Source organism: Pholcus phalangioides, unplaced genomic scaffold (genome assembly GCF_987345545.1).
Source record: "Pholcus phalangioides strain wild (caught in Gottingen) unplaced genomic scaffold, Ppha-v1.0 ptg000022l_1, whole genome shotgun sequence".
Lineage (NCBI taxonomy): Eukaryota > Metazoa > Arthropoda > Arachnida > Araneae > Pholcidae > Pholcus > Pholcus phalangioides.
In genome coordinates, this window is record NW_028301615.1 from 14,281,641 (window position 1) to 14,304,292 (window position 22,652).

At 38.8% G+C, this 22,652-nt stretch overlaps 1 protein-coding gene across 1 annotated transcript in view; it reads right to left on the bottom strand.

Annotated features, from left to right (window-relative positions):
• Positions 1–22,652, bottom strand: part of mesh (sushi domain containing 2 mesh) — a 42,737-nt gene that overhangs the window by 17,036 nt on the left and 3,049 nt on the right. Inside the window, exons 2-8 of the mRNA XM_089250216.1 lie at positions 8,591–8,775; positions 7,893–8,049; positions 5,893–6,098; positions 4,289–4,414; positions 3,965–4,130; positions 1,779–2,054; positions 408–555 (exon numbers count right to left, since the gene is read on the bottom strand). Of these exons, the coding sequence (XP_089106342.1) occupies positions 408–555; positions 1,779–2,054; positions 3,965–4,130; positions 4,289–4,414; positions 5,893–6,098; positions 7,893–8,049; positions 8,591–8,775 (1,264 nt within the window). The remainder of the gene's footprint in view (positions 1–407; positions 556–1,778; positions 2,055–3,964; positions 4,131–4,288; positions 4,415–5,892; positions 6,099–7,892; positions 8,050–8,590; positions 8,776–22,652) is intronic.

Consider the following 22,652-nt stretch of genomic DNA (forward strand, 5'->3'; position numbering starts at 1 on the left):
AAATCTCAATTTGACAAGTTTTTGTTACCATCAGATTCCATTGATTTACGTATTCAGTACCACCATTTCACTTTCTAGTCGATAGTTCTATTCACGTGAGACCTAATTCGACAGGGATCTGCAGTATAAAGCCGATTTTTTGGATGGCATTCCTCTCAAAATTTAGACGTTTCAACCATTCGGTTAGTGCGCCAACCATTCTGTCCAGACGGGAAAGAACTTCGGCTTGCGATAAATAATTTTGCCGATCTCTCGAAGAGAACACGGGACCCAAAATTGAATTCTCGAAGGCCAATTTGGAACTGATGGTATTGAGACCTCTCTACGTGGGAAAAATACACATCTCTCTGATATCTCCACCTGTTTCGAGACACGTTAAGCGTTTTTTTTTTTATCTGTTTGCTCACCTGTAACCCCATAACGATATCGTGACGGTGGTTGTGGTACTCCAGGTAAGCCTCTCTTTGAACCATTGGAGCACCATCTTTGCAGGAGTTTCTTGTCTGTCGGCATCATCGAGCACCGTCACATCCGGATCGACCATATCAGGAGGCTCTGAAACATAATTTATATGCAACATGTGGGTCATAAGGATTTTTATGTAATTGATATTTCAATTTCGAAATTGAGAAAAAGAATCACCGTATTTCTTGGCCTATCCGCCTCGTAGGCGTGAATGCCACAATCGAAACAAACTTTCAACCTAATCCCCGCATCTGCATATCCTGCCATACCTTTCTAAGATGAAATTTAACCATTCATATAGTCACAATTTTTTCGTGCTCAACTAGCTATCTTCGTATGGTGACTGGTCTTTTTTCGAATTTTAAATTGCATATTAAATGTTCCTAAGTAACAAAATGTTTGATTTTCGAGAGGTGTGGAAGCCACTCAGTGGCATTAGGTGCGAGTGGAGCAGTAGTAAAATTCTCGTGTTCCACCGTGAAGGCTATCGCTAACTAAGCGGGTTCGATCCCGAGGAAGAACATAGATGACAAGTACTTTCCTTACCGATGCTGAGGAGGCCACGGAGATGCTATCTCAATATGCTCTCCTCAGCGGAAGCCCCCCCCCCCCCGTCCAATACGGGGACAGAAGCACTGCATAATATGACTCTCTCCAGAGAGAAGATTTCTGACGCAACTTGATCGGTAGTAAATTGCTTAGTGGTGATATGATTGATCTCTTCCTAACCAGAATATGGCCCGTCGCTCTGTCTCAACGAAGAGATATAAGATGTCGAAGAGATATAAGCAGGGAGTCAAAAGGGTGATATGACCGGAGTTGGTGTGCGGTAAAGTAGTAATCAGTGGCATTTTATCAGGCGAGGCAACGGGTTTTGGAGCGCCAACTCCAAGGAGCCCTCTTTCTGGATGCCAATTTTCCCTTAACATTTATGATAAAATGGATCAAGAAGGACCGAGAAATGTCTGGGTCATAGCCTAGGCCACCAAAAATCGTTAAGATGCTTTTGAAACCAGTGACGCAACGGAAGGATTTATAACCGGATTGTAATTTATAACCGTTTGTAACCCAATTGTTATAAATTTGTACGATCAATGTCAGAAGCCCCAGAGACCCGTAGGTTGAGCTTCTGATTTAATCGGTTGATATTTGAATATATATTTTAATTTTTATAGTCAATTTCATAGAGTTTTTCAAAAAGAAACTATGTAAGTTGCTCAAGCTTTCGAAATTATGTTTTTAGAAACGTAAGCGCCGCGGTGGACAAGCCAAAGAAATACACACGCACTACAATAAAAGTAAAATAAACTCACGGACGTAGAATCTTGCATTGAAAAGGTGCGGTCCTTCATCGATGGAGACGGTCAGATCGACGTAACCGTGGTAAATGACAGCCGGCATGATGCAAGTCAGATGATTTGTGCTCCTCCATTCGCCTTTGACTTCTTGCGTGTCGAAACGGCACTTGTATACGCTGTTCGGGTTGTAAAAACACGGTCCGGTGATATTCACGAGTGTACCTCCCAACATACTGCCGTACCTCGGAAAGAAGCTCAGTTGCGGTCTTTTCTTGTAGTTGAAGTCGAGTTCTTTAAAAAAACAAAACAAAATAACCTTTAATACAGACAGACAGGCGTGACTGCTGACTGCCCAGAGTGGCCATCTTGGGATGCTTTGCACTCTTTCCCAAAGATATGGACGGTCTCGGACAGCTAGTCATTAATACAGTCGAACTGGAGTATAACGACATCGAAGATTTCTTGGCATCTTGTCGTTATTACTGAGAGGTTGACGCTTTCTAAGACATACTAACAAAAAGGTTACTTTACTATGGTTAGGATTGCCATATTATTTCGAGAAAAATACGGAGTATCATCAACACGGGACATCAGCAATTCCCGGCAAAAATTTTGCCAAGTTATGGTGAATTTGCCAATTATTACCCTGATTAATCTTTACTGGAAATAAAATTTTATAGGGTTTACAAGGGATTGGAAATTATTTTACAACAAAAAGTTTCTACGCGACAAACGTTCGAGAATTTTTGTATTTGTAATCATATATATTCTTATGACATAATCTATAAATTATGTGAATTATCTTCATACTTGATTAAGATCATTGATAATTTTTGTCCCATCACGGTCATTTTCAGCATATGAAGTAAAATTAGACTGGGAACTACTGCCGATCCCAAGCGGCGGAATTCGGCATTTTTATAATCAGGATAGTTTGCTGCGCAAACCTCTAGGTGTGGATTCCCCGCGGTAGCAATCTTTTTCTGTGCTCATGTTGTCGCCGTTTCTGTTGTACCTTCGCGTCAAAAAAGTTTCTGACAAAATCGAATAGGGTATCGAACTCACGACACCTCTAAATATCCTTTAGTACTTCAGGAGGGTGCTTCGTCGTAAAAAAAAGGGGACACTTCTTTGAGAATTTTCTAGGACATTCTTGGGAAACGGAATAAATGTGACGGAAAATATGTCGTTATATCAGAGGTCATTACGATTTCAACGACGTTATAAGCAAGGTTCATTAACATGGTTCTCCGTAGAAATAAGTCGGACCACCGAATTTCATGTTATAGCCGAAGTGTCGTTACAACCGAGGTCGTTATTGCTGAATTAACGTAATTTTTTATAAATTGATATCAAACACGGTCAAACTCATTGATTACGATATCGAAGAATCCGGTGATTTTTTCCGAATAACCGAGGTGTCGTTACAACCGAATTAGCAGGTTTTCGTGACTATTTTTGACGAAAAATGTAATCATATGGAATCAAATGCTGTGCAAAAAAGCTGTTATTTCATTATGATTAGGGTGACCACATTTGAGCTAGAAAAAACGGTAAATTCTGATTATTCGCCATATCTCGCCAAAAGTATCACTTCCTCTCAGAGAAACTGTCAATTATGGCTAACGAATAACCCTTTGGCGAAAAATACAGTACTAGAAAATATGCAGAGATTTAAAGTGAATTTCATGGGTGCGGCCGACGGAAATTAACATGACAAATAAGTGAGATGATTAATCAATAATAATAATAATGATAATAATTTACAATCTTGTCATTTTTTATGCAATTTATAAGGTATGCAAAATGTGCCTTCATCTCTGATTCTAGTAGAGATTAAAGTAAATTACAACGGAAAAACCTGGGGGAAACGGGACATTTTTGTTGAGGGAAAACGTCGGAAAGGGCGAAATTACGGGAAAATACAGAATGTCCAGTATAACGGTCATGCTAATAAGAAATACGTCGGAGCATCTCAAACTTCTTGAAAATCCCCTTTTTTTTTCACCGTGAGGAACCAAATAAGGCATAAAATGATTTAAAAAAAAAAAAATGCGTCGTTGTATTTGGGTTCGTGTTATTTTCACCGACGTTATAAGTGAGGTTCATTAACATTATTCTGCATGAGGATCAACCCAGACCGCCAATTATTAACGTTACAACCGAGTTTGACTGTATGTCTTCTGAATGAAAGATTTTACCTCGTTGGATGCAGCACCCTGGCCATATTTCCTCGTTGATCTGGAAGAAGAATCGACCGTTGAGACCGTTGCCGTATCCCAGCGCTGGGAGGTCCTTGACACGTTGCTGCTGCGAATACGGTTCGTACTCGTAGGCGCGAGTCCTGTTTCCAGCATTGAATCCAATCTGATAAACGGTTTGAAACGAAAGCTTCTATCACTAGACGTTGATAACGTCGAGAGCAAAATCTAAAGATCTTCTATTAATAATGTTGACGCCGGTATATACATTTTTATTTCTTTTTATGGTATGTACGTATCCGATAGGACGTAATTAATACTCACGAAAGGCGGCGTCCCTTTCTCTCCTCCGAAAACGTCCGTCTCTGATATCCACTCTATCTGATCGTAGTTGAACATGGCGTATGTCCTTTTCTCATCGGTCGCGATCACTGCCTGGTAAGTGTTCGTCTGTTGGAAAGATCGGAAAACAAACTTTAATATTTTTCCTTACATGATATCAGCACAAATGAAAATTGAGATACCGTGTTTTCACTCCCATAGATACATCAGGGTTTGTTTTCGGGTTATGCCTCTTTTCCGATGCACAAAAATCTACATTAATCATATTTACAAATGCCTACGATTTTTGCTTGAATTTCTCACGACTCCATTTACAGAGAAAACCCTTAATTTCTCTTCTAAAGCGAGCATTTCTATGGGGGCTCTGCTCCTATCCTATTGGCAATACAGCTGTAACTAATTTGATCCCTGCGTAGGCCTCATACGTTAAGACGGCCCTTTTTTCTTCTTTCGCCTCTTATTCAGAAATGTTTATCTCCCATCGCCCCACCCCCCCCCCCTCAACGCTATCTGACTCATAGAATCCTATGTTATACTCGTAGCTTCTACCGCTCCCTGGAACATTGAATCGCTCCCCAAGGGGCATTAACACCCACGTTGGGAATCACTGCTCTAACAGGTCCGAGAAGCAGATGGGTTTTGGTGGTGCGGGATTGATTGATAACCGCTCATGCCCAGAGCTGTTGTGCAAGGGGGAGGATGTCAATAGATATTCGGCCACATAAGAAAGTAAAGTGGGTGGGGAGTGGTTTAGATGGTTTGTGTCGGACAAAGAAAGTTTATTACCTTTCCCTACCAACACTCTCCGTGACGCCGCACACCCTGGTCACACGAGAGTATATTTCGCATGTGAATGCAAGTTTTGCGACGTCACAGTGCCAGCTCCTAATTGGCTGTGCTGTCATATAACGCTGTATAAATTCAGAGCGCTTCACTTGTTTTCTTACTCTCACCCCGCACTAGATTTTAGTCCCGATAAAAATCCCCCCTCCCACTCTGATTTATGCCCAACTACGATTATCGCTATAAATTCGCTATAAAATAGTTGAGTGCAGATTTGCCAGTACCAGGGGGTCCCCAGAAAACGACGCAGGCGGTTTGAAAGTCTCTGGGGGTTTCATATAGCATAGCATACTTCGTAAAGAAAGTATGAAATCTAGCGCTTACGCTAAAGAATTTGTCGTATACTTTACGTAGACTGTACCCGTCTTGAAATCTCTTTTGTATTTCTAGCATTGTGCTATATCCTATTGGCGCACCCTGTTGATACACTGGTAATACGCTAGTCTCGACTTTGGAGAAGTACGAGACGTTGTCTTTTCTTTTCATTACAATATGCATAAAAATTCGAAATTTTGCTAATGGACATTTTCTTCAACTGTTCCGTAATAATTATTTTTGGGTTGTTCAAAACAATCAGCGAAATTTTCCTCTCTTGGTTTATAATTGCTCTCATTTTACTTCAATTAAAAAAACGAACAGTAAAGTTTTTATTTGTTTCGGACACTTTTTTTGATGAAACATTCCGTGCATGTATCTATTGCGATTACACAGCAGAAACGTTAGCAAAATAAAAATATATTGACTTTTATCTGTCCGGGATCCTGATTGACATTGGCAGCATGTGTCACGTTCCTCCACGTAGCGATTATTACGTAATGAGGTTCGAAATCTCCAGCTCCAATCATTCCGCTCTGGAAATCCGCTCGTATCCTCTGCCAAAGAAGAGCCTCCCATGGGTCATTCCGCCTCATGCTGTCCATGCTGATCTTCCTGAAATAAATGCCGGCACCTGTACATAGAATAAATAAGGAAATGAAACGTGAAGAAATCTTCAACCATGTTTATGTCATCTCAGTCATAATAGTTCTAGTGCTAGAAATCACATCTACAGTCATAAATGGTTTATGAGAATTCTCATTTACAGTACATGTATGCGACTACATAAAAATGGGCGAACTGAGATCAAAAAGTTACGTTACTTATATTCGAAAGTTCACGTTTTATACCGTACAATCACGAAATACTTAACGCACGGCAACGGAATTAAACGTAAAAGAACGTGGAGTTTATTTTAAACCAAGAACTTATGAAATAATTCCGAAATAGGTGGTGCTTGACAGCAATTATGGCAGGTTAAATAGTATGCAAAATACAGTCGATGCTCGTTTTAACGACAACACCCCATGTTATAGCGACAATTCCATTACAACAACATGTACCGTAAGTCCCAAATGTTTTCATAGAACGGGTATCATAGATGATTTACTTTCAATATAACGTCAGTTTTCGACGGGACAGGGGAGGTCGTTATATCGAGTGTCGACTGTGTTTACTCCCTCAACTAAACGTTTCACCCTAGCACGGCTCTATCGGCAGAGTACTATACAGGATGATTACTTAATTCACGTAGCCGCATTTTATTGGCGAAAAATTAATCCTTGATGAATATTTCCAATTAGACAAATTATCTAAATAACGTGTAGAACTCAGATACGTCATTCGTGTTGCAATGGTTTGTACAGTTATTAAAATAATAACTTTCTATACAGACACCCTGCCCTCAAAAACACAATTAGAAAGTTGGTGCGCTGTTTCTTTTGAGGTCAACAAAGGAAATTACACGTTTGTAAGTGCAATATTAACAAAGATATTTGATTTCAAAAATGGGAGAAAAGTTGGGAAAGAACAGCATATATAAGGAAAAGAAGCGTTGTTCGTTAGCAGCGGTCGGATCTGTGATTGGAAATTAAGGAATTTTTGCAGAATCATATTCATTATTAAACAATACAAAAATCACATGTTCTTTTTTTTATCATCTAAGCTCACGGACCCCCTGAAACATCCTCAAGAACCCCTGGTTTTATAGCCAATCTGTGTGGATAGTAGTCGTTTCTTTGTCTTTTACAAGCGTTATCTACATTATTATAGGTTCCTAAGGTAAAAATAATATCTTGCTGACTTTTGAGTGCGTTATTCAACCCTAAACGGGGAAGCATTAAGTTTTCGCGAACAGGAAAAAGACCTCAAGGACGGTTGTTAAAACCTTATGAGATTTAAACCATACATACTCAACCCATGGCTCGCTGCCAAATGTGACCGTTGGAGTCATCTGATTTGGTCCGAGACCTCAAACCTTTATTTATTAAAATTGAACAAAGTGCCTCATTTCCTAGCACTTAAAGAACCCGCAGCACATCTGCAGATCACTTAAAGGATCCACGGTGCAGTTTCATATCACAAAAGCGGCCCGTGACTCATTTACAGATCTTTTGTTGATCCTATGTCAGCATGGCATATTAAAAGATAATTTAAGTGACCTTCGCCACAGTTACAGAGCTCTTAAGTGGACCGCGGTTCAGTTCCACATCACTTAAGTTACCAGCAGCATAGTTCCACATCACTCTATTGGCCATTTGAAGATCACAACTACAACATCTTTTTGCACATCATCATTATTATTATTAGTTTACATTTTATGTAAAAAGAAAGCAGGAAAGTATTTTAATGAATATTATAAATAGGAAAGATAATTTATTAGAAAAAAAAAATCTGCAATGAGATAGAAATATCATAAACTAAAAACCTTTCACGCCGGGAATATCTTGTCTACTGAACCACGGAGAAATAAGAGAAGGATCTTGTTCATTTTCTGGTTCGTTGATGTGCTTCGTCGGAAACTCTATCTTGTCTGGATATTTGTTCAGCCCGTAGTTGAATAATAAGTAGCCATCTTTATGAACCTGGTGATGAAGGATAAAGAAATGGTATATATTTTAGAGCGCTTCTCTCTCTCTCTATCTCTTGAAGTAGCGTAAAACGGATAGCATATAACAACACTATTGTGTAACTTATTTGTTACAATCATTTTCGAGTTTCGCTGCGTGTGTGCTCTTGAAGATGTTTCGCATACTTTGATGTCATAATTTAAATATATATATATATATATGTTGTATTTCTACATAGAAAGAAACGTTCCCTCATGTACTAGGTGCTGGTGTACCCCCCACCCCCCATGTTTTCGATTCTTGGAATGTGCTTGAGAACGGTAATGTAAATATAGGTCACGCTGTCTGCGTGGGACTGTATAGAAGAAACCCATATATTTGCATCAGTTGAGGTTTGTCTTTTGCAAAGGGTGGCAGCAGCTCTCATCTGCTCTCCCCACTTTAAATAAATTCTCATTTTTTTCAGGAAAAAATGAGCATATACATACAAGAAGCATGGAAACTGGTTCAAGAGTATTAATACATATTAATAGAGTCTTGTTATATGGATACTTACCCATATGTATCGGTAGTCAAATCCGAAAAAGGGTAAACGAAACGTTAATGGTTCGTCGTGCAGTGATATACTATGCTTTATCCTCGTCAAATCATCCTTACTGTGTGGATAGAGCAGTTCTTTTCTGTATTCGTCTAATGTTGGAATGACGTCTGGTGATCGTTGATAAAAGAAGTTTTCATCCTCTGAAAATGGAATTATATGTGTAGTTGTATATTTTTTTTCTTTCAGAATCTAATGGTATTCCACATTTTCCGATTTGATGAAATCCCAAAATACAGTGAAATGACCGCTATGTGTATATAGCGGTTATTTCACATAATTTTTTTGGGGGGATATATACCCCCCCCCCCTCCCCAAAAAAAATATTGTGGATCGGGTATATATAAAGTGTCGTAAGGAAAGCCCCTAGGCCACATTTTGCTGGTGAACTGTTGATCCAGAGCCATACCTCCAATAAAAAAGTAAATAACGTGTACAGACCTCAGATATGCGTATTTCATATTGCAAGGGGTTGTGAAATTATTAAAATACACTTTTTATATGGACATCCTGTCCTCAAAAACCCAATTGTAAAGTTGTCATCCTGTCTCTTATGAGGCCAACAAAAAAAAAAATTCCCTGTTTCTAAGGGAGATATTGGAATCCGAAAAAATCACCGAGAAAGTGGGTAAAGAAGAACAGCAAAAATTGACGGACAACGCTTCTTTCCCTTATTTATGCTACTCTTTCCCAATTTTTAGTTTAAATATCTCAGTGAATATTTAACTTTGAAACATGGCATTTTCTTTGCCAGCCTCGAAGGAGACAGGGCAACAACTTTCTAATTGGGTTTTTGCGTACGTAGAAGAAGTTAGTTTATTATTTTAATAATTATACAACCCTTTGCAATATGAATGACGTATCTGAGGTCTACACGTAATTTGCATACTTTTTCCAATTGGAAGTATGTCTCTAGTATCAACGGTTCACGAGTAAAATGTAGTCTAGGGACTGCCCTTACTTCCCTGTATATACTGTACTTGTATACGTGTATGTATACACGTATAATACGTTGTCTATGAATATTTATATGAAATATATATCGTTGAATATAGGTACATAAAAAAAACCATCGAGATAATTTGTGCATTTCTTGGTCGGGGATTTGTGGTTCTTCTTGAACGACAGCTTAAGGCGGTGCTTTGCAACCACCACTTACCCGAAAACCTCTTTGTTAAACATAGAGGGAACCAAGGAACTCCTCAACACTCGTATGGCATGCCGCGGGTTTGACCACCCCCTGCGTTACAGTATTACTGAAATTATAAAACATTGGCTACTGTTTATAGCGTTTACTAAAGTGAAACCTCGCTTCAGCGATACTCGGTATAACGATAAATGCCTCTGCAACGATATTTTTTCGTCTTGTTTGGAAATGTTATGCTCTAAAGTTAACCTGCTGCCTCTCGATGTAAACGATAAGCCCTCTACAACGATATTTTTTCTTTTCCTGCAGAGTATCGTTATATCGATGTTTTACCGTATATAATGAAATATATATTACTATATAATTTGAAAAACATTTTCAATAATTGATCATCAAATGAAGGATTTTTTTTTTTTGAAATTACTTTTTGGCTTGGAGTGGGAAAGTTGTCTCTTTGGTATATTAGTTTGCGTAATTTATTTATTGAAATCCATTCACATCTTCCGGTGCCCCAAGCATCCCAAAAACAGATAAAAATTGACATTTAGATGAAAATTTATAAAAAAAGAATTTTTTCGAAATTACTTATGGCGTGGGGTGGGAAAGTTATCTCTTGGATATATATACATATATATAAATACAAATACCACGCCACAACAGGCAAATTGCCCAACGAGGTGGCTGACTTAAGAACATCATGGTTCCCCGAGCCATTTTTTGGAGGCCCTACCTACTACTGCTACCCCCCCCCCCACATCCGCGGAACCCCCAACGAATCGGTACATGCGGGAATGTGCGTGTACGTGTAGTGAAACCTGACGTGAAGTTTTTTTGTTTCTCTGTAATGCTTGTTATGTGTAGTGCTGCCATCTGCCGCCAGTTTTTCTAACTATGAGTGAAGTGTTATGATTGAATGATTTATCGTTGTAGGACTGTTGCTCTCTGTGGCGAGACTTTTTAACGGGGAGATCGGCTCGCATTTGCGGCTTGAAGTTGGGAACCACAGAAAACCAACTTCAGCCGACCACCACTATGGGGTTCGAACCCGGATCCTCGCATCGTGAGTCCGTCACTATAACCACTCGACCACCACAGCGGATATATATGGTGAATAATTTTTTTAATGAAATCCACTCATATCTCATGGTGGCCAAGTGCCCCCAAAACTAGATAAAAATTGACATTTTCATGGAAATTTATAAATAAATTTTGAAATTACTTTTGACGTGGGGCTGGGAAAGTTCTGTCTTGGGCATATTATATATTTTTATTGAAATTCATTCATATCTTCTGGTGGCCCAAGCACCCCAAAAATAGTTAAAAATTCACACTTTTATGAAAATGTATTAAAAATTTATACTTTTATGAAAATGTATTGAAAATTGTATATTAATGAAATTTTCTCATAAATTTTGCAGATTATTCAACGGTGACAGATATTAAAGTCATTGTTGCGAAATATAAATGTGCGAAGTGGAGAATTTCAGATACTTCATTCATGTTGCAAGGGGATGTATGGTTATTAAAAATAAAAACTTTTTATATGGACACCTTGCGCCCAAAAAACCAATTAGAAAGTTTTTGCCTTGTCTCTCCTGATGCCAGAACCTTTTCAAGTTCAATATTCGCAGATATATATTTATTATATATATATATATATTCCGACATTTCGCCTGTAGCACGTTTTGTCCCCGGTACATTTGGTGCCCCCGGACACTTTGCCCCCCTAATTTTCGATCCACCCTACTATGCACCTTCCCATATACATGTATTGTGATCAAGCTACAATAAATGGTTAGAGTCCCCTGGACAATGTGCTTACACCACCCAGTGTAATGATTCTCAGACTTTGTAACCAACAGCTTCCTTTCTGAATTCACGGTTCATCCACAGCTACCCCCGAAGAGTTTAACAGGTATCTTCACTTGCTAAAGAACCACTTTAAAGCGTGAATGTGCACAGAAATGAATATTTCCAGCTCGTCTTTACGCACACTTTGAGATATATTGACCTAGTGTGAGAAAGACCGGATGTGTCTCGATTCCTATCACTATCACTATGATTGCAAAAATATTAGGTTACAAAAATGTTGTTCTAAAAATATTTCAGAAGATATGGCTTCAATTAAAAAAAAATCCTAGCATTTAACTAATTAATCAAATCGCGTAATTTTTCGGCCTCATATTGTGGTATACGTACATTATTCTGTGACTACAGTTTATGAACAAGTGTTCGTAAAATCGACGAGAATACACTTTCGCGTTACTCACTGTGACAATATGTACATAAAAAAAAAATGGCGATAATTGTGTTCTTATCTGGGTTTTCAGCTCCGAGGGGAAGAAGAATAAGAAAAAAAGAGAAGAAAATGTTAAATATCAGTAAGATTGCCTCAAGAAGTTAGATATTGCAACATCGAGGCTAGTGAGAAAATTCTGAGTCGAACAACATACAGTAAAACCTCGATAAGTCGTCACCTCAAGTTATCGAAAAATTATGACGACTTAAGCGGAGTTCCGTCAGTTTCAATGTGCGATGTTATGAAAACCGTATAAATTTAAAGTAATATGACATTTATTAAAGTATGAATCAAAATAACAATATTAATAAAATTTATAGATTGCAAAAGAAAAAATAATAGCACTTTTTAAAATAATAGCACTTTTTAAAATAATAGCACTCTTGTGTTACTTTTTTTAAATATTTTATTACTTATTGTGGTAAAATCTATTTTGATTCATACTAGTAATTTTTAATTTAGACTAACAGAGAAACTGTTAGAATAGATAGCTTTTCTTCATAACAGAACTCTATATTGCACATAAATTTTACATATACATCAAATTTTATATTTTAGTAATTTAATTCTTCATCAGTAGTTCATAATACAACTACAGGGTAATCTCTAACACTTTTGGCATGAGGGGGGACCCAATGCAGGGAAAAGTAAACAGAAGACCTGTGAAAGAATGTAAAATTTTTTTCAGCAAAGATATTTTGTTTAAATTTCAAACCCTAAATTAGTAGAGTCCAGGCTTTCTATGATTATTTATTATCCGTGCCCGCGTTGCACTTTGACTTTAACTTGATTAATTTGATTCTTCGACTTACATAATTTTTGATTTCCTTGCACTATATGTAATCTTTGACATATCAATGAATTTTGGTTTTGCCGGAGATGCCTTGCGTCCTCCTTCCTTGGTGGGGGGGGGGGGGGAGGCGAAGTGCTTACGTTGCTTCTTACGACAGAGCTTGGGTGTCTCGCGGAGCCCAGGCAGAAATGAGATCTAGCTTGAACGTGCGGCGGCTCACCAAAGACTGTGGCCAACGGTCGCCAAGTGCGGGGACTGCGCGAGAGAATTTTTTGTGACTAGACAGACCTGAAGATAACGCTGATTCAACATGTTATGTTCTCGATGATACAATAAAAGTGGACAGTAACAGTGGTGACCTAGACCGAAGCAACCTTCTGATGACATAAAGATGACGAATCTACTCAGCCGAAGCCCAATGTGTGCAGCACCGCCGATGCCATTAAGATCAGGTTAGGACCTTTTTGTGATCGCTCTATTTTGTTTGGTCAGGATAACAAATGTTCTTATTTTCATTTTCGCAATTATATAACTAGATTCGCATAAAAGTCTGTATCCAAAAATGCCTAACGATAACTCTCCTAACCCTTCGCCACCTGACCCATCACCAGAAAACTTACAAATTTGTCGCGTTGCCTTGAAACTCCCGCCCATATGGCGGCAAAATATAAAGTTATGGTTCATTCAAGTGGAAAGTTGTTTTTCAATATCCGCCATAACTAACGACGCTACCAAATACAATAACGTGATTGCGGTTATAGATCCAGAAACGCTCGCTTCCGTTTCAGATATTTTATTGAACCCACCCGAAACAAACAAGTATGAGACTCTTAAACAACGGATAATCGACGAATTCTCTGATTCTAACACTTGTCAAGTACGCAAGTTGTTGTCCGAACTACAGTTGGGGGACAAAAAACCTTCACACCTATTAAGGGAAATGAGAGATTTAGCCGGCAAATCTGTAAGCGACGATTTTCTAAAAACTCTATGGTTCCAACGTATGCCGTCAGAAACACAGGCCATCCTATCAGTTAGCTCAGAGAGCTTAGAGACATTAGCGAAAATGGCCGACAAAATAATAGAAGTTAGTAAAGACACATACAACAACAGCATCTATGCCATGGGGAGAGCGGAACGCACAGGGACCCCGCAGCTACATGTCAACAACGTTGAACCCGATAATCCCTCCCCTCTGACAGAAATGAGTGCCATGAGAGCGGAGATAGCTTCTCTTAGCAAAAAACTCGACCGCTTGTCTAGAGAGAGAGAAACAAACTATACGAGACGGAGGTTCAGATCTCCTTGTCGTCGTTTCACTCCCTCATCACAAACAACCGGCTATTGCTATTACCATGCTAGATTCGGCAACAACGCCTTCAGATGTCAACAACCGTGCTCTTTTCAAACCAAGGAACAGGGAAACTAAACACGGCCGTCGACTATAATATATCGGCGACGTCAACACCGATGGCCGTGAAAACTTGTCGCCTTTATGTATTTGATAAAAGATCCCATTTGAGATTTTTAATTGATTCAGGATCTGACGTCTCTTGCATTCCACTCACAAAACATTACACAAAAATAGTTCCTGATTCATTTGAATTGTTTGCTGCCAATAACTCTAAGATACACACTTACGGCACCAAAGTTCTCAATGTTGACTTTGGATTAAGACGTTGTTTTGAGTGGAAGTTTCTCATTACAAGCGTACCAATACCGATCATAGGCGCGGATTTTCTTCTCAACTTTGGACTTTTAATTGATCTCAAACACCGCAGATTAATGGACAGTGTCACGAAACTTTCGCAAATTGGAAAAATTGAATATAACTCTGAAAACTATTCCATTAAGGTAATATCCGAAACTTCGGAATATCACAAAATCTTGGCAGAATTTCCTGAACTGACAAAAGTGTCGCACAAAGTGAAGCCTGTTCAGCATAACACTGTACATTACATCGAAACCACCGGCCCGCCTATACATAGCAAACCCAGGCGATTAAATCCCAAGCTCTATGATGCTGTTAAGGAGGAATTCCAATTTATGATGAATCAAGGAATATGTAGGCCTTCTAAATCGCCCTGGTCATCACCATTACATGTCGTATCAAAAAGTTCAGGCAGTATTCGTCCAGTGGGTGACTACCGCAAACTCAATGCCTGCACGGTCCCAGATAGGTACCCCATTCCTCACATTCAGGACTTTTCAAATGCATTACACGGTAAAAGTTGTTTTTCAAAACTTGACATTGTGCGCGCGTATTTTCACATTCCTGTTCATTCCGACCACATTCCGAAAACAGCTGTTTGCACACCTTTCGGCTTATTTGAATTTCCTTACCTGAATTTTGGCTTGTGTAATGCTGCCCAATCTTTCCAACGGTTTATGAATGAGATTCTTGGTGATCTGAAATTTTGTTATGTCTATTTAGATGACATTTTGATTTTCAGTGACAGTGAAATTGAACATAAGGTTCACTTACGCACTGTTTTGCAACGGCTCAATAACTATGGCCTCACAATTAATGTTTCCAAATGTGTCTTCGGTGTTGCGGAGATATCATTCTTAGGCCACTCCATTTCCAAACAAGGCACCAAACCCTTGCCAGAAAAAGTTGAGCCGATTCTCAATTATCCAAGACCAAGAACAATTAAAGAACTACGACGTTTCCTTGGACTACTCAATTTTTTTCGTAGATTTTTACCACACGCAGCACATACACAAACTACACTGAATAATTATTTGAAAGGGTCAAAAAAAAACGACAACAGAGAAATTGCTTGGACTGACATAGCAAATAAGGAATTTCAAAATTCCAAAACACTATTGTCCAACGCAACCCTTTTAGCACATCCGAAACCCGATGCCAAACTCGTACTTCAGGTAGATGCATCCGATTTTGCCATTGGCGGCGCAGTGTTTCAGGTGGTTGACAACGAGCTTCAGCCTCTTGCATTTTTTTCTAGGAAATTATCTCCCGCGGAATGCAACTACAGCGCGTACGACCGTGAATTGCTGGCTGCATATGCTTCTATAAAGCAGTTTCGGCATATGTTAGAAGCTAGAGACTTTTCTTTACTCACGGACCATAGACCACTAACATATGCCTTCAAGCAAAAATTAGACAAGGCTTCCCCTCGTCAATGCAGGCAATTAGATTTTATTGCCCAATTCACTACTGACATACACTATATAAAAGGTAGCGAAAACATACCCGCAGATGCACTTTCCCGCATAACATCAATTTCAATGCCCAATCCTATTGACTATAACGAAATTTCAAAAGCACAAGAACGCGACCAAACTTTAACTGATCTTTTACAAAATCCACGAGGATTACAGCTCAAAAAAGTGACTTTGCCAGACTCAAATACTTCACTATTTTGTGATCTCTCCACTGGCACACCTAGACCATACATACCAGAACAGTTTCGTAAGCAGGTTTTCGAGACCATTCATAATATTTCCCATCCAGGAATTAAAGCTACAACTAAATTGATTCGGACTCGCTTCATTTGGTCTTCATTAAATAAAGATTGTAATAACTGGTCCAGACAATGTATACCTTGTCAAAAGTCCAAAATAACACGACACACGAAAACCCCATTAGGTTTATTTCCTGACCAAACAGCGATTTGATCACATCCATCTTGATATCATTGGTCCTCTTCCTCCTTCTGGTGGCAATGCCTATTGTCTAACTATGATCGACAGGTTCACACGTTGGCCGGAGGCGGTCCCGATTCCAGACATCAGCGCCGAGACTGTAGCTCGCACATTCTACGCAACATGGATATCTCGCTTTGGGGTGCCATCCAAAATCACAACCGATCAAGGCCGTCAATTCGAGAGCTCCCTCTTCCTAGCACTGGCAAGAGTACTAGGAATTCAACGAATACGGTCCTCACCATATCACCCGCAAGCAAATGGCCTCGTAGAGGAGCTACACAGACCCCTCAAAGCTGCCATCAAAGCCTATAACACAGAACACTGGTGTACTGCTTTGCCCACTATATTACTCGGTTTCCGTAGCGTCTTCAAAGAAGATCTGAAAGCTACCACCGCGGAATTGGTATACGGCACTAGTCTCAGACTTCCCGGAGAAATATTCGATCCCACTCCGAGGGAAACATCATCAAAAGAACTTATTGAGACTATCAAAGAACATTTTACAAAATTACGACCGCGACCAACATCTTGTCATGCACCACAAAGTATTTTCGTCCACCCTCATTTGAAAGACTGCTCACACGTATTCATTCGGCACGATGGAGTGCGAAAGCCGCTTCAAGCTCCATATGACGGACCATTTCAAGTGATTCAACGACGTGAAAAGACATTCGACATCGATGTCCGTGGAAAAAAAAGAACAGTTTCTCTGGACAGACTGAAACCCGCCTTCCTGGCTTCAGACGTGAACGATTCCAGTCCGTCACCAACAAGAATTACCTTACCTACGCCTCCCGTTCCTCAGACAAGAAAAACACGTTCCGGACGAACTGTCCATTTCCCGGACCGTTTCGAACCGTAAGTTCGCTACTGGGGGGGGGGAGTGTGCGGCGGCTCACCAAAGACTGTGGCCAACGGTCGCCAAGTGCGGGGACTGCGCGAGAGAATTTTTTGTGACTAGACAGACCTGAAGATAACGCTGATTCAACATGTTATGTTCTCGATGATACAATAAAAGTGGACAGTAACAAACGTTCCAAAAACCTTAGTCGGCAAATGAATTTCCCCAGCTTAACTTTCGTTATTTAAACTGTTCCGTTTGGGTATATAGGATTTTATGGTGACTTTTAAGCATATGGCAATGCTGTTAACAAGCTCTTTTTTTTAATGGGAGCCATAAAAATATGCTGTTCCTCTTTCTCAAACTTTTTCATATTGACGACTTGACCGAAATTAGCGACGAGTAAACTAAGATTTAATAACATTGTGGTCTATGAGAGCTTTAAAGGTCTGAAGAAAAATGACGACTTAACCGGAGTGATGACTTATCAGGGTGACGACTTAACGAGGTTTTACTGTATTTATGCTAGGGACGATGGTACAGTCGAATTTGGTTAATTCGAAGCTTAAGGGGGACAGCAAAAAAAATTCGAATTATCCTATATAAAATTCGAATTCATCAATATATACCTCCGTTACTTATTCATGTATTCGTTTTGCATTCGACTCTATTCTCTCTCTCTATACCTCTTCACAATGCCAACCACAGTTTTTTTTCCCTTCCTAAAGTTGAACGAGCGTATGAGCGTTGGTTGGACAGGGCGAAAATGGTGCAAAGCTACATGGGTGTTACAAAACAGACAAACATTAAAGAGACGTGAATCTTCAACACATTTCATCAAGCAATTCACTGGGATTTTAGCAAGTATTTATGTGTACAGCAGCCGTATTCAACATGTGGCTTGCGAACACCATGTTGCTCCTCGAAGCACCAAGAGTGATCAGTGCACGTGTAAGATTTCGTGCTGACGAGCACTTGTGATCAACGCTTTGATTAAATACTCTGCAAAAACTTCATTCAAAGATTACAATTTTTCAGATTTCAGGTATACCTATGTCAAAGTTGCCGTTAGGGGGGGGGGGGAGGGTGCTCTTTTCCATGTGATCATGGATATACATGCAGCGCTCGTGACTCGAGAAAGTTTGAAGACCTCTGGTATGGAGATTGGCACTCACGTACCGTAATTTCACACAACTATGGTCCAAACGCCCTTGCTCACTAAAACATCGATAATCGAAATGCTAACAACATCTAATGGACTATTTAATTACTGAAGAAAAGGGCATAGATAGTGTAATATGGAGATGTGGTTAGGATGCCCTCTGTTCGATACTTTCCCACGAATCAGCTGTTCGTTGGGGGCTTAAGTTTTTCACGTTACCTTTTCAGCTGCAAACTTTCTCAGCTACAAGTTACTACAACAAGTTGTTCTGCGCTATTGATGTGCTGCATTACAAGAAATAGTATTTACATATGTTTAATAAACATTGTTACTCTTGCGTGCATATAAAAATAATTATAGAAAAAATAACAGAAAATTGTACTTTGCTCTCAACTATGATCCACCTAATTTTTCGGTCCACAAGCTGTTGCCCGCATATACTGTGTGGTTTTGGTAATCTGAAAATTACTCGTCGATGATGTAATATTTTGAACCCCTCATGATTCCCTTGGGAGGATGAATTTTCAGAAATCCTGTCTCATTGGGTGTCTACGTTATAAAATACTAGCTGATACCCGGCGACGTTGCCCGTCCCGTAAAAAAATTTATATATGTATGGCTTATTAATTATTTCTTAATCAATAAAATTTCTGCATCAAGTAAGAAAAAATTACTTTTATTTTTAAATATTTTAATTAAAAACTTGAGGCAATCGCTTGTGCATACACAATATTTTTTGTCTTTCCATCTGGTGTGTAGATGCCAAATTTTTGGGATTACCAACACGTGACGTAAAGCTGTCCGTGTGAAAATCAGGGCTCAAGTAGGTTGATACCTGCCACTAATAACGGCTGACCTTGCGCTTTGTTGATCGTCATGGCAAAAGCTAAACGAATCGGGAACTGTAATCGCTTGAAAGCGAATGGCATTTATTCGGTGATAATTGGGATACGTGGCATGAAGAAGTCTTCTCCTTTGGCACATATAGTTAGAATCGTTGCTTCAATGATGTAATTGTGCAATTTCTTCACGCAGAGTCTGCTGCTATTGCAGAATCTCGGTGTATCCAAATTTCTTAAAAGCATTATAGGTGCTCCGACTTTGAGGGTAAAATTGTGTGGTGGTGCACCCGGAATATCCGAAGAGTTCAGAAATTCTGCAGGATACAGAACTGTCTGCGCTGAGTATGTGGCAGTGTCAACCGATTTGTAAGATGTGGAGTCTCCCGGAATAAATTTTAGGATTTTATCGTTGATCTTGTTAACACTGTCATTTTTCGATGCCAGCATCGCTCTCTCACAAAGCCACTCATGGTTTCGGTGATTTTGTTCAATGTTTGGGAAGACTGTCTGCAAGTTCTTGAACTGATCACAAACAACTGGCAAAATCCATTTGGGAACGTAATGAATCCAGTGCTTGGGTCTCTACGGGAATTCTTCCATTGCCAAGTTTGATCAACTGACGTGAAAATGACAGCAGTGCTGAGTCATTTTTCAGTTGAACTCTCATGTTAGTGGATAATGATAATTTTTTAACTTTGTGCCAGAGTGTTGATGATTTGAGGCAAGCATTGAGTTCATCAGCTGGCGTTAAACATTTTTATTCCCAATTTTGTCGTCGTAGTTGTTGTCCTCTGTTGTTAGCGACGTCATATGTCCAGCTTGTGCAGCGAATATTATTCAAACGTCTTTTAAGAGTTTTTTAAATTGAAACTATACCTTTACGATGGACGGTTGATGAGATAAAGGCTAGCCTATATACAGGATATCCTGAATATAGGCTAGCAGAAATACCCGGCGCTCTTCCCGGGATTTCTTCAGTTACTGGTAGGATTGGAAAAGTGACAAACCGTTATAAATGAATAAACTGTTATAATAACAGAATTAAAGGTGTGACAAACCATTGTAAAGGCATATATTCAAGTCTGAAACGTATTGTTGGAAACCACGGTAACCAAAGTAAACGTTCCGAAAGTGATTGTTGAGGCCCCCAAAACCATTGTTGCCCGACAGTTTTTTGCCCATTTCGGGCATTTGCCCAGCTCTGACGAACTTTTAAAGTAGCCTACGGCTCAATCCCGGACCTGTTTGGTATATATGCAAAATCTGGCGACGATCGGTCTAAAACTGTAGATTTGTATAAAGAGCATACATACATACATACATACATACATACATACTTTCACATTTATATATAAGATATTATTGACTAAATTTCATATTTAGTGCTTCAGCGATTTCGGCTCAGCGATGATTGCTCCATACAACCTTTCAACCCCACTCTATTAGGGGTTGAATTTTGGTTTCAACGGTTTCGGCTCGGCTGATTTCTCCATACGACCCCCCACAATATTGAATCCCCCCCCCCTCTCTTATAACCCACTTAGCGATTGAATTTCGAAACCCTTCATAGTCTTTACGTCATGAAACGAAACCTCTGACCAAATTTCATGATGATATTTGGCGGTTTTGGCTCTGTGTTATTCTTCTATGAACTCTCATTTTTGGTCCCCTTAGGGGTCGAATTTAGAAAAACCTAGCAAAGAAGATAAAGATGAATTTATGAAATACTTGTAGTACATTCTTTCAACTATGGTTCATAAGTAATTTTTCCACAAAATATTTCATGAACTTGGACTTCGTAACACAACTATGGTCCAAAATTTAATTTAAAAAAAATCATATTTGAGCTACATATGGAATGAAAAAAGCGTTTAAAAGTAATGCTTGTTCTTTCTACAAGCAATGTCAGCAAATTTTTTTTTTGAATAGCTTGAATACAGAAGTTATGGTGATTAATGTAGAAAATAAAAAATATTTTGGACCATAAGTTGTGTCAAATTACGGTACACAAACTTTCGTATTTCCAGAGTAGTGGCATTTGCACCTGTTCTTGGAAGGTATTAATGAAGTCATCCAAGAACTGGTAAAACTCCAACTGCCACCGGAAAGACAAAAACTAATGAGTTGAACTAGTAACGAGCTACAACAGGTAAAGTTCAGATTTTGTTGATTATAATTTTTTTTTTAATGTTGGCTACATGCTACACACTAGAAAATGGTAAACATCAGTAAACCACGAAATGAACAAATAGATGGCCAAAATTTAGTCAGCGATTCTGAGAAAGAAGAAATTTTGCAAATTTCTATGTCTAAATCAAACTTCGAATCATCCAAAACATGAGGAAAAAGATCGAATTAAGCAAGAGTAACTGCAACTTTAAAATTAAATCGAATATGAAATTCAAAGGAAATTCATAAAATTCTAATGATCCAGAAATTTGAATTAACCAAGTTCGAATTACTCAATTTCACCTGTATATAACCTGTAATATACGAATGAGAAATCAGTAAAAAAAAATATTGGGAATCCTTTACAACTTTGATAATATAATAAACTAATTACATCAACCGGGAACCATAAACAGTCGATGAGTCGAACTTGGTTAATTCGAAGTCCAAAGTCACTGGAAAAAAAAGCTCGAATTATCCAAAATTCGAATTATCCGATTAATTTATCCTGGATCTGTAATATGACTACAAATGCAACTTAAGCATGAAAAGTCACATAAGATAATAATTATCAATTATTAAAGTTTTTTATCATCAGTTACGAAACTGTTTCCCGAATTTCAATAATTTGTTATTATTATATATATATATAATTGATCTTAACTGCTACATTATTCCACTGTTGTGGAATCTCAGCGTCACTGCAGAATTTCTTGACCATGTTCAAAGCCCGATTTATGGAAACAGTTCATGATCATCCGTTTAAGTAACTGTTTTCCAAATTTCGGTTATCATTCTCATGCTAGTAAGGAAATAAACACACTTTCGTTAACGTATTACACACTTTCGTTAACGTATTACACACTTTCGTTAACGTATTACACACTTTCGTTAACGTATTACACACTTTCGTTAACGTATTACACACTTTCGTTAACGTATTACACACTTTCGTTAACGTATTACACACAATCTGAACTTTCCGACACTTTACATACTTTTAATGACAACGAAAAGATTCAGATTTTGAATGTTACACCTCGATCTACAGGGTGAAAAGCATGATCGGTATTAAGTGGTACACTGCTTCGATGC